General features: G+C 46.4%; 3 protein-coding genes and 1 non-coding gene across 4 annotated transcripts; all 4 read right to left on the bottom strand.

Annotated features, from left to right (window-relative positions):
* Positions 1–16: 16 nt before the first annotated feature.
* EV420DRAFT_1487406 (uncharacterized protein) lies at positions 17–973 on the bottom strand (the record flags this gene model as incomplete). Its single annotated transcript, XM_060470516.1, has 3 exons — positions 17–279; positions 307–535; positions 617–973. Coding segments are annotated over 3 exons (849 nt in total), but the record flags the coding sequence as incomplete, so codon positions are not given.
* Positions 974–2,953: 1,980 nt separating this feature from the next.
* EV420DRAFT_1487407 (uncharacterized protein) lies at positions 2,954–4,882 on the bottom strand (the record flags this gene model as incomplete). Its single annotated transcript, XM_060470517.1, has 8 exons — positions 2,954–3,045; positions 3,094–3,310; positions 3,368–3,446; positions 3,545–3,573; positions 3,742–3,857; positions 4,490–4,515; positions 4,575–4,729; positions 4,781–4,882. The coding sequence occupies 8 exons, from the start codon at positions 4,880–4,882 to the stop codon at positions 2,954–2,956; spliced, it is 816 nt and encodes a 271-aa protein (XP_060322351.1).
* Positions 4,883–6,452: 1,570 nt separating this feature from the next.
* On the bottom strand, positions 6,453–7,067 carry EV420DRAFT_1487408 (uncharacterized protein; the record flags this gene model as incomplete). Its single annotated transcript, XM_060470518.1, has 3 exons — positions 6,453–6,710; positions 6,770–6,832; positions 6,888–7,067. The coding sequence occupies 3 exons, from the start codon at positions 7,065–7,067 to the stop codon at positions 6,453–6,455; spliced, it is 501 nt and encodes a 166-aa protein (XP_060322352.1).
* A 3,769-nt stretch (positions 7,068–10,836) lies between these two features.
* Positions 10,837–10,933, bottom strand: EV420DRAFT_t299. The gene has a single exon. It is a non-coding gene; the product is annotated as a tRNA-Gly (tRNA).
* Between the last annotated feature and the right edge of the window lie 1,224 nt (positions 10,934–12,157).

Raw genomic sequence — 12,157 nt, forward strand, 5'->3', positions numbered from 1 at the left:
GATTCCACCCGTTAACGTCAGTCTGGGACGTGGCATTGTACACTGCGGTATCCGTGGTGTTGTATTTACTCTGAAGGACTGCAGAAGGGTTAGACGGGCCGGAAGACCCATCGCCGTCGTCGAGTATCTCCTCCTGGCTGATGTCAAAGCATCGTAGAGCCGGAGCGGCGTACTCGATCGTATAGTTGCAGGCACTCCCACATCCTGCAGGAGCATTCCATCCGATGAGCGTGTCCGACTGGAAGGAGCGCGAAAGGACTCGTTCCCAGGCAACGGTGACTGTATATGTACACGTAGTCATCGAACCTGTTGTCCAGCCATCCCTGTTATCGAAGGATATTGTTGGGACGGAGATGATGTCGTTTCGCGGAGAAGCTGAGCGGACTTCGAGGGCATTAGGTGCGAGGATGGATACAAGGGTTAGGGCTTGTATGGTATGAAGGTAACAATGATGGGAAATATCCGCCAGGACGAGACGAGACGTAGAGTCTTGATAGGATCTGGCAATCCGAACAAACGGTTTAACTGTTTGACGCTGAAGGGCGTGTGGCATAGAAACAGCGAAATCTATCATAATCGTAAGCTCATTCGCTCATTTGAAGGATAATGCACTTACGATCTGTGTGAGTGATATAGAAATCGAGCCTGCACAGAGCCATTGTACGATGGTGCTAAGCGCGTTGGAGGATTTCTTGATCCGAAACTGTCCCTGTGCATCGCGTCCTTGTAGAAAGATAAGAAAGAAGTGATGTATCTCTGCCGTTAACCCTGCAGCAAATAGAAGTCCGACCATTCCAATGGGTGTGCCGCCGAATAGCATGCTCTTCACCATAGGCGGAGAAGTGGGTATAATGGTAGACGGCTTGTCAAGATCCGATTTCGATAACGATGATCTGTTTCTCAATCGCGAATGAGTGAGTAACTCCATCGTTTCTTCTTCCTCGTCCGTCGGTTTACCTCTGTGTGAGCGCATGTTGAGGGAATTGGTGGTGGCGGCACCGTCCTGACGAGTTGGGAGGATTTGTATCGATGAGGTGAGTACTCATTTATGCGAGGCACTGTGGTGGATGGGAACGAAACAAGTCCCTGCATATCGATGCCAGGCCTTAGCCGTAGATGTCTATCATTGTATCATGTGAGCCTTTGGCTTTGACCAATGGAAGTAAATTTCACATACAGTCATTTTCATATATTACGGAGATTCAAAGCATCTAGTCGACGTTCAGGGCATCGAACAAGCAGAAAATGAGGTACTTGCAGTCACTTCGACAAATGCAACCCGCCGATGAGTCGTGCCCGTGATACCCGAGATCCGCGTTCGAGAGCATTTTCTCGCTAAAGAGTGCCTGTGGCTAATTGCCAGGTCCCGGGTAGTTCGAAGACTTTCTAGTATGGAATTGAACATTCTTGATTAATTTGTGATAGATCGCCGCGACATTGTTCTTCGGGAGCAATAGAGTGCGAGTTTAGGAAAGGTGCAACACCGCCAAGCACGAAAATCAATCAGACGAAACAAGGCTTCCCTGAAGTGCTTGCAAAGGCCTGGCTGGACGATGTATTTATCAGGACTATCCAAAAATATATGCACCTATGAAGTACTGACCGGCCAGAAAACGTCACACAATGGATGGAAAATTCATACTGATGAAACGTGAGATGTCAAAGGCAAGTAGCTCTGATACTTCGTCAGTGATGCCCAGAAATAATAAGGAATACCTCACTGTCATATATTACCTTATGATACTAACGTTCAGTTCGTGGGTCTTTGACGCTAACACTGCGTACTTGATCAGCTGTAGAGAGCTGCATCATTGGAGTGCACTCTATTCAGCACTTACGGGGCTATCCAATCACGCTGAATGTTGACTCCAAATGTGCGATAGAATTCAGAGCAGGGAAGAAAGGAAAGGCACAAGGGGCAATCTTCGGTGAAGTCCGAGACCTTTTCATCTCCGCTTTATCTGAGTCTCCGCCACAGACGCGTCATTCACGTGGCTGCTGTCTCTTATCGTGTTTCCTTTTCCAATCCTTTTCTTGCAGCGAGGTATGATTTGCAATGGCTGATCTACGCTCTCTGAGCTCGTGAAAGAGGTTGATATATATGAGTAGTTGCCTCATCGTTCCCCCGCTTTTGCTTGAAGTTGATGGAGAACCATCCGGTTCCAAGCTAATACGCTAAACCCACGTTACTACATCCCCGATTCTGTAAAAGAGGACTACAGTCCATAACCATAATTTCAGATAATAATTTCATGCGTCTTCTTCTCTTTCTTGCTTACCAGAGGACTTTTGTTTGTTTTCCCGGAACTGATGTGTATTCCCAATCATAAGCATGCAGATGATGCTTAGAATTGATATACTGCTCGTCTCGGTGCGAAACAAGCCAATTCGTTGCACATTTTACAGTTAAATTTAGTCACAATATCACAACAATTTATAGCAAATGAAATGTCTCATGTGCAGAAGATCTTTCCGTGCATGGGTGATAGGAAGAGCTCAGGAGCTCGTCTTCTCGACAACGAACGTTCGGAGTCTTCGATATCAGATGGTATTTCGCTCATTTCGTTTTGCATAGGACCAACCCCAGGAATTGAAAGTTGAACGAACGAGTAGAAAAATATCCGAACATATTCACGTTAGAGGAATCAATAGCGGCCGAGCTATGAAGACCTTGAATGGCTTGCAGGTCACCTGTACATTGTTTACTTGAATTATTGTAACCGTCTTACGAACTTTTTCATGTATAAATCTTTACATTAAGTTTTATTTCGCTGATTAACGCCGCCAATTATGGGAGGCTCATAGATAACAACCTCGGTATTGATATAGTTGTGATCCCGCCATCTAATACTTCATCGTCGTCATGAGTCTTCTTTTCTTTCTTTGCTTATGATAGACATTTGGTTCATCTTGGCTAGAATTGCGTGTATTACGAATATGCGGGTGGATGTACCTAGACTTGATGTCGTGCTAAGACAGACAGCGAATCCAAGGTGCACGCGTTGTCTACCATGCCATCGTCTGGAAAGACCTCTCTCAGATGACCTTTTCGTATGGATATGGACCTGACAGCGCGACACGTCAGTAACCTACATTCTGCTCCCTCTCCACGTGGTGCGCAACGTGATATATTGAAGATAAATGGAGATAAGAACGAGATATAGGTTATCCTAAATTGCGTCAGTGAGAAACCTTTCTGGATAGAAATGGTTTCAGGGGCCTTTTCGTTCTCACAGAACGCCTCCACAACTGTCTGAAGCATTTTCTTAGTTGTCTCGAAACGGTTTTCCATGCACTCCTTGTATGTGACCTATATGCACTTGGATTAAGTTCCATATCGTCAGCCTGATACTAGCGAGGCACATACCGGAACAGACGCCATGAACTTCATGTTGAATGGGTAACGATCCCTCTCGAGACCTTTTAAAAGATGACACATGTCGGAACTATATCCTACAGTATGGAAATCGTCCTTGCGAGAAACGACACTCTGGAGGAAACCTTAGGAAAAGGCACAGAATCTACGGCTGCATCACACGCCCACTTTCCATACGCATCGGACATGACATGGTCCTGTATTGGAATTGAGAAGCCGAAATTTAACGGAATAAAGAGGACCATACGGAGACAATCTTGACAACGTCTTGAACCTGTGATTTTAGAACCAATACGTCCGTTTATACACAGCCTGGACAAGGCCATTGAAGAGTAGGGTGGAGACGTTAATGGTACATAACTTACCTTGGCATGAGAAATATCAACGTTGCTGGCGAAAGCATTGGAAGCTCCCTCGATGGAGGCAAACGTATCATACCACTTGTCGAAAGCATGTCGAAGCGCCGTGATTGCACTCAGATCTTCACGAGAGTCGGTGAGACAAAAAATGGCAAGCGGGAGGAGTCAGAAGGCGAAGTAACATTTTGCTCGTAGAGTAGTACTGATAAGTCGGCACTGTCGTTGCAGGATGCAAGTCGTCATTGAATGTCGGAAGGTATTTATTATTGCTCAGCCAACAAAATGTCCGAGAAGAGAAGTGTCGGAGAGAGTCACGAGTCTGACATTCTTTTACGTGCAGTGGTTCGAGTTCCTAAAAGTCCTCGGTGAATTCATGATCAGCAAAACGATGCCGAGGTACCGAGTATCCTCCAAAAGAGATCCGCCATTGTGAACTTCATTTCGTGTTAGATGGATGAAGTTCGTGGAAACGGAAGGCTCGAGCGAATCAATTGTATTAATATATAGAAGATAGTTAACCATGAAAATATTCGTATATGGACAGCTGTATGGACGTGATACATGGTTGAAATTCGGTTGAAGGGTTTCTAGTTCCTTTCGAAAAGATGCATCGTGGAAGTGCGAACCATGTATGTGTCATTAGACTCACTGTGTCCCGCTACTCAAATATCGAACATGAAGAAGGTCAAACTACTCCTTCTGACAATACGCCGCTAAAACCGCCTCTATTTTCGGCCCTGGATCACGGACATACTGGTCCATGCACCCCTTTGCCGAAGCCTATCCGCGTGCTTGCGTCAAGTCCCACTTTATGAAAGAAATACAAGGAATTCACCTACCGGAACAGCAGGGACGAATTTTGATCGAATTGGTCGCTATCATTCACGAGGGCCTTCACAGTGAATCCGACGGTCTGGAAATCGTCCAAAAATCCATTGTCAGCAGGATAGGCCTGATTTAACGCGTTGCACACCCACTGGCCATCGACGTGGTCCTGTGTAAGTATCGTCAGAGCTATGCATGTCTATTTGGGATGTAACCATACCGGGATGAGCGCTACAGCATCTCTCATTTGCAAGTCCAGGGTTTTTATATGATCTCCTACAGCCTTTGTGACACCGATGAGGTGAATGGTATGAGCGAGCATGTGCTAAGGCGTACTGTAGCACTGTAGCATGGGAAAGATCGACATGCATGGAAAATGCGCTGAGTGCTCCATGTTGCTTTCGAACGTATCATCCATGGTGTCAAAAGCACGCTGAAGCGCAGTCCCATCATGGAGACCCACACGAGAGTTTGCGATAGCAAGAACAACGAGTGGAAAGAGAGATAGTCCACGAAAAAAAACATCGTACTGCGTAGCTCGTATTGACCAGATGGCGCGGTCTTTGTATTTTACAAGTCGTCAAAGAAGAGATTTAAGACCAGTCAGTGAACGAAATCTCCGAGGACAGAAGCATTAGAGAGAAGTCACGAGTCCGATGTTCACTTCCATGCAGAGGTTCGAAATGCTTGGTGAATGACCAATGAGATAGGGAGAGTCCAAAAGCGATCCGATGACAGATTTAGACATCTTCCCGAACTTACCAGGGCTGCAGGAAACTCCAATGTATCAAAGGATGCCCTGTGCAGAGCTCGTTTACGGACAAAATATGACCAAGACCATCAGAGGAGGTCGCCAACGCCAACTCAAAGATATCAGCTCCAGTCGGTGCTGGTGACTTCCAGAAGACGTACAAGTCGTACGACTTTGATTCGATAATAATCCGATTCAGGAACACAAAGAAAAGACGCTGAAACCGTATCGCTAAGTTGGAGGGAGACACCGGATGGCTATGTAGTGATCCATAGATCCACCACGAAGGAGCCGAGAACTGCCGAAATAACTGCCGAACGTGCCCAATGTTAAGATTGTTCTCCATGCGATGCGTGAGCTTATAAAGAGTTATAGGCAACGGTAAGTGGCAGTCTCAAACAGATAATCGAAACTCTCCGACCGTTCCGAAAGTTACAGACACTCAAACTCGAACCTTCTCTGTACTCCAACGCATTGAAGGCGCTTCAGAGACAGTTACATATACAAGAGATGGAATATCATACTTCGCTTCAAAACTCCGTGAGACAGCAGCCATGATCCCGACTGACTGAGAATTCGTGTTGTCGTCATCGTGGGAGGGACACGTATTTCATGCTGCCGCTTTCGGCGTGAAGAATGAGACTCGGAACGTCGGACCGGGACATTTTTCAAGACTCTCCTAAGTATCGTTGATGCCCATATTATTGACAAGGTCAAAAATGAGGTTCGCGCGATATTCGCTTTATGAGAGCTAACATTGTGTGATTCCCATGTCTCCCACAGGTGCTTAACATAAACTATCAAGCATCATCTTGGAGGGATGTTTAAGCAGCCTTGCTTTAACAACGATTAGCCAGGACCCCTCCACCTTACGATATATTATACATGACATACGATTTATATTAGACCATCCTCAATGTAAGCGAACATAGAACAAATTAATCGAATGATCTATTTATTTGGATACGGAAAAGCGATAATTGAGAAGTCAGTCAGCCGTGCTGCAGTTCTACATGAGAAATCTCTGCCTTGTGATCATCTATTATGTGCTACTAAATAGATGATACGCCCAAGGCCTCGACATCCATTATCTGTGTCAAAACTGTGCCGCTCATATCTCCTACTTCGCCCTTGCCAACTGCTATGTACGACCCTCATCAGCTCTGTACCGTTCATATAAAGCAGTTAAAATAATTACCGGACGACAAGTAGAGAGCTTATCCATCAGAGCTTCCATCTCCATTGTGATCGTCTCGGCGATCGGACAGTCGGGGTCGGCTTCAGGGAGGTAGGGCTCCGAATCGGTCAAGCATTCAGCAGTGGTCGGCATAGAGGGCGCTATATCTTTGGCTTGGTTGACCGTTGTCACGTAGTCGGTCGCCGGAAAAGAACAGTCGCTCTGGATTGGGATTTTTCAGACCTGAAAGACACATTTTATGGGCGGGAAGGCTAACACACCGGGATCGCCTGGATGGCAAACTCGATTGCCGAAACGTAGTCGGTTGCTCTAGCGCAGATTTTCTGGTTGATACCATTAGAAGAAAGGAGGAGATTCGACTTGTACAGTTAAATGTACCTGGGCGCCGTCGGCGTTGGCCGCCATTTGAAAGGTGGTGCAAGCGCTGTTCAGCTCGCTCATCGTCGTATTGACTTTACCGAGAGCATCAGAGAGGGGCTCAAAATCGGTACGACCAACGAGAGGGTCTGCGGTAGCAAGAGAGACGAGGGGAAGGAGTGCGAGAATGCGAAAGAACATTTCGAGCTTTGGTTGGTACGACTATGGTAGGTGCAGTTGCTGAAGATAGGCTGCATCTCTCAAGGTATTTTATACCTCTGGGAGGAAATAACCTCCGTGGACGTCGAGGAGGGATGGCATTAAGAATCTGAACGCTATCCCTCCTCGCCAGAAATGAACAGTTAACCATCCAGGCCTTCATAAATGGCAGAAGAGGATTGATAAACTCACTAGAACCTTTCCTTGCAGCTTAGCTCAATTATCAGATTCATATTGCCCACTGAAGACAGAGGTCATTCTTGGTGGCGAGGCGAGTAGTGGACTACGGATCATCGACACTCTAAGTAATTGAATAAGAGAGGTGCTAACAAACGACTCCACACGCGCAGATGCATCACGCTTGCTGCTAGTTCTAATATTCTGAAACTGATTCGCTATTATGTGTTAGGCTTGATTTTGAGCATTAGCATTAGGCGGGCTGAACAGTCCTCATCGTATGCTCTTGAGTTGTCGTTCAGGAGTAAAGGTGAAAATTTGAATAGCCTTAGTCTACATAGTACAAAGAACCGTCATCTTTTGAGGTGTAGAGGGAATTAGATGAGTCAATTTGGCCTATTATTGTTGTCTGGGTTATAATGAGCTAGAAGGAGATTAAGACTGTATCGGATGTTCTAATCCATCGAAGAAGACGTCTTTTAGGATAGTAGCAGTCCTGTACGTAGTCGTTGGCAGGAGGCATGATGGAGCGAGGGTCTTGTATCCCCGGATGTCGCTTGGTCGTGGCGACCGCTGGTAAGGAAGGTTACAAAAGACTCGGTACTCCAGATATTCCCTAAACAGAATTGCAATTCCGTGGGGACGACAGTGGAATTAGGCTCTATAAGATCAATCATCTAGAAAAGAGTGAACTATGGTACTGGTTTCAATAATACCATGACGTGAACCGAGAGTGAGTCGTATGGGGATAAGTAAAGGGAGACGTTCACTGTCGAAGCACTGTCCAATGGGCTGCCAGAGCTAGTAGTCAAGGTCGAGTTCACAAGACGGCTCCTAAATATAACCACCGTACTAAGGGTAAACCGCAGAAACCATTAGATATCAGAGGCAAGTTCAATTCGGATCGGAAAGGAGTGGAGAGAGCAGTGATATGGAACAGCCCCCGGTCGATTTCGGAAAGCTAACTCTGGAAGTCACCGACTCTGATTCTGACTTGATTCTGACCGGTATTCCGGGCCGATCCTCTCACCGCTTAATGATTCGGCAAAAAATATAGTGTCTTATAATATGAGCTCAGTTCCTCTGGTTCTCTACTTTCTTCAAGCGCAAGGTGGATCTGGATAAACTCGAACCAGTCTGCCTACCAGAGAAGTCGTCGGCAGGTGGGAAACTTTGCCTATCATGTTTCTCGCTTGCCAAAAACATCTTCGATATGGCAGATTGGTACCAGTCTAGGATCTGGATCTGTGATTGGATTCTCTCTGACTGCAATCACCGAAATCGGGCCGAATCTAGTGTTGTGAAAGGCCGGGCTGGGCCGGGCTTTTGAGGCTCAGGCCGGGCTTAAGCAGGTTCAGGCTCAGTACATTCGTGAGCCCGAGCCTTGAGCCCAAGCCTTACAAGGCTCAGGCCGGGCTCAGGCTTAAGCCCGGGCTTCTGACTCAAAATATATTTTGGCTCGTTGGAGCCATTATATGTAGTATCCATTAAGATATCACTCTGTGGGTTTAATATACTATCTATTGAATCACACTGAGTATCTACGAAGCCATTTTCGCTCAATTGGACTTGTCATCATGAAGAAAACATGCCACGATGACATCACTACCACCCTCAATTAATGACAACTTGCATATAAATAAGTTCTATCGTGAAAGCATGGTAAATCGAACTATTAGACAATATGGGGGTGCATTACATTCATAAGAATTGACTTTAAGAACTAGTATTAACCACCTCTCAAGCCCAAGGCTTCGGCCTAGGGCTTAAGGCTTTCCTTAAGCAAAGCCTCAGCCCGAGCCTTGAGCAAGCCTCACTAGCAGGCCGGGCTTTTCAGGGCTGGGTCGGGCTGGGCTGGGCCGGGCTTAAGGCTTGAAGCCCGGCCTTTCACAACACTAGCCGAATCTCTTCAGCACTTCAAGGAACAATCTATTCGATTATTTTCGCCCCTCCTCTCATTCATATATTTTTGTGTCCATCAACCGTTTGCCACACACCACTCAGAACTCATGAATGCCAAGGCTACCCAGGGTACTGTAATTTCACAATCAGTCTCGGCATGCGGCCCGGAACCCCAACCAAACATCACGTCAAACAGCCACCATCGATAGCTACTCTTTCCGAAGCCACCGGTACATTCTTTAATTCAAGTGATCTATATCGTACTCATACGGCTGAGAGTAGTCATGGTCATCCGTTTTTCCAGTGGAAGTACTCATAAAGGTCTTTCGTCATTACCTCCGTGATCGCGAGGTCAATATTCAGTCAGCATCCGATGAGGGTGCTAGCGAGATCATGAAACGGATCCTCACCGAGGTCCTGCGCCGCTCTGGAGAGGTTCCTCTCCCCATATCCATATCTTTCACCCTCGCAATGAAATATTGTGAGAAGATACCTACTTCTGATTACCGACCTCTCTTTGGTATGCTTACCGCACAAAGCCACCGAATCTATGAAGTTGGAAGGGCTTTCTTCCAGGCATATTTCGGAGGATTTCATACAAATCCCATGTACTCGTCTTCAACCGCTGAGAAAACTACATGCAATAGTACCAGACAAGTCAGAACTGACTCAGGTCGCACGCAGCTGCTCGAATGTTGTGAACTTGGTCATAAGCGCCTCTGGAGACGTTCATACTCTCGATACCAGAGGCACTCATACTTTCGATAGAGTCAATATACCTTTACTCGAGCACGTTGCGTTTCATCATTTTTGTAGGATGAAATTAGTGTTTCCTTGGGAAAAGACATGGTCTCAAACCATAATTAATCCTGACAACCATGAGGGCAGCGGTAGAACTCAGAAAGTGGAAAAGCCGAGGACCTGGATCGATGACTAGGGGTGGAAATCATCTAGAATACGGGTGAGCTTGCACAAAAGGAGAGCGTAGAGCGAAACGATCCCGAATCGAGGTCACTGCTTGGTGCAAAAAGTCTTGTAATAGTGCCCGTCTATGCACCGAGTGGGATTCGAACCCTTTCCACTTGACTGATATGTGTACCATATAGCCATCGGTGCGGCGTGGATGTAGCATGTCAGAGTTAATTCTATCGGGCGGATTCTGTGCACTCGCACCTGGTTAGTTTTTAAAACTACATTTCAAGATACGGCGTCGAGATGGGGGAGGCGATTCATTCGCCCAGAATGTGGTAAAGAACTGATTGAAAGTCTGTTCTGAATGTTTCCAGGGTATTAGGAGAAGATTAACAGATCGGGTGCCGAAAGAAGAAGGAGGAAAGTCGAAGGGTGGTTCGTATGATTCACTGGAACGACCAAGGAAAGACACCTTTTTGCCAAGTTTTACGTTAAAAGACCACAGAACAGGAAGAACACGGTACGGTCAGCCATTTTGTTCATTTACAGCCAAACGATCAATACTACCAGATCTTGCTTGCAATCCGGTCTTCGCAAGAGCATACACGAAAGAATGCAGCAAGGAATTGACCATGTAGGAAGGTAATCCAGAACCGGCACCGGAACGAAGGTTCTGCAGATTATCAGTAAATTTTAGAATTATTCTGATTTCCGACAATAGGAAAACCTGAACAAAATTACAGGTCAGTATTTCCGGCCATACGCCGAAAGGGAGTCGAACCCCTACCGCTTGCTCAAACTTCAAACCCAGTCCTACGGATGGAAGACAAGCATGATAACCGTTTCACCATCGGCGTTGTCACTTGGACGCCGTAGGCGTCATCCACCTGCGTTTGTATATTCCGTAGAGAGCGGAATAGCGCATAGAAAGGTACAAAGGCAGTATTTCGATGGTTTCGCTCTAACAAGATCAAAGCTTCGAAACATCACCTTTCCAATCCCCGCTCTTACCTACCCTCGACGCTGGCCAACATCCGAGCACGTTTTACTTATTTCCTACCCCAGTCGATCCTTCATCCCAATCTTCGTACACCGCACATGGCAGGCTCTCACCACCTTCGATGAGGCGTGCGTCCTTTGTGCTAGAACGTCGCGCATCTACAGGGTAGCATAGCAGATTGAAGATCTGTTATCGATGTGGGGAAGGTAAGGGAATCGATATCGCAGAGCAGAGCATGGGATCGTCAAATTCTCTGGATCGGTCGCGTGAGGGTAGCTATACGTGTCTGTGTCCCATAATGAACATCACTCTGTAGGTCGATCAGCGTGTGAGATCGTAGGGACAAACCGACATTGCTGAATTCGTAGAGCTAGCGCTCGAAGGCAGCATTGGGAGGTCAATAGGGTAGTGGACCACGGCTGTGATCAAACGAATTAGCTTACAGTATAATCTGTAGGGAATTGATCACATACCACAATCGTAATAGAGATGGCGTTATCCCGAATCGCGGTTATGTTGGCAGTGTTCGTTATTTTGAGTCGTGACAAGTCAATTAAATTATCTGGCTATCGAGGAAGAGCTACCGGTAAAGATTCCGCGAAGGCAGGATGACATTGTATTGGTTTACCCTCCTTGCACTAGTTAAATACCGTAGTCAACCCGGACAGGTATCAAGCCAAATATTTTTTCCTGGTGACGAATGGCAGAATGACCTGAAGAGAGAGAAAGGGCATGTCTATTGATACCAGCAGCCCAATGCCATTCGGATGTAAAAGTGCATAGCTAAGTGACACGCCGAACCTTACAAGGAGGCCTCAGGTCCTAATTCACAAGAAGAAATGGCTGTATCCACCCCTTTGATACGAAAAAATAAGAGGCTTTCGCTGTCTATCCCGGACCTGTACTTTTGTGGCGAGAAAATGAGGAACGGAAATAACCCACACGAGAACGAGTAACAGGTAAGCTTCATATCATCGCTCTTCCGGTACCCCTGGCAGGAACTAGAAATCGGGGGTCAGTACCCAATGCGTAGATGCCAACTAGAAGGTACTTTCCGCCTGACAAAACTGGGGAACTACGA

Source organism: Desarmillaria tabescens (assembly GCF_030435595.1).
Source record: "Desarmillaria tabescens strain CCBAS 213 chromosome Unknown EV420scaffold_122, whole genome shotgun sequence".
Taxonomy (NCBI): Eukaryota; Fungi; Basidiomycota; class Agaricomycetes; order Agaricales; family Physalacriaceae; genus Desarmillaria; species Desarmillaria tabescens.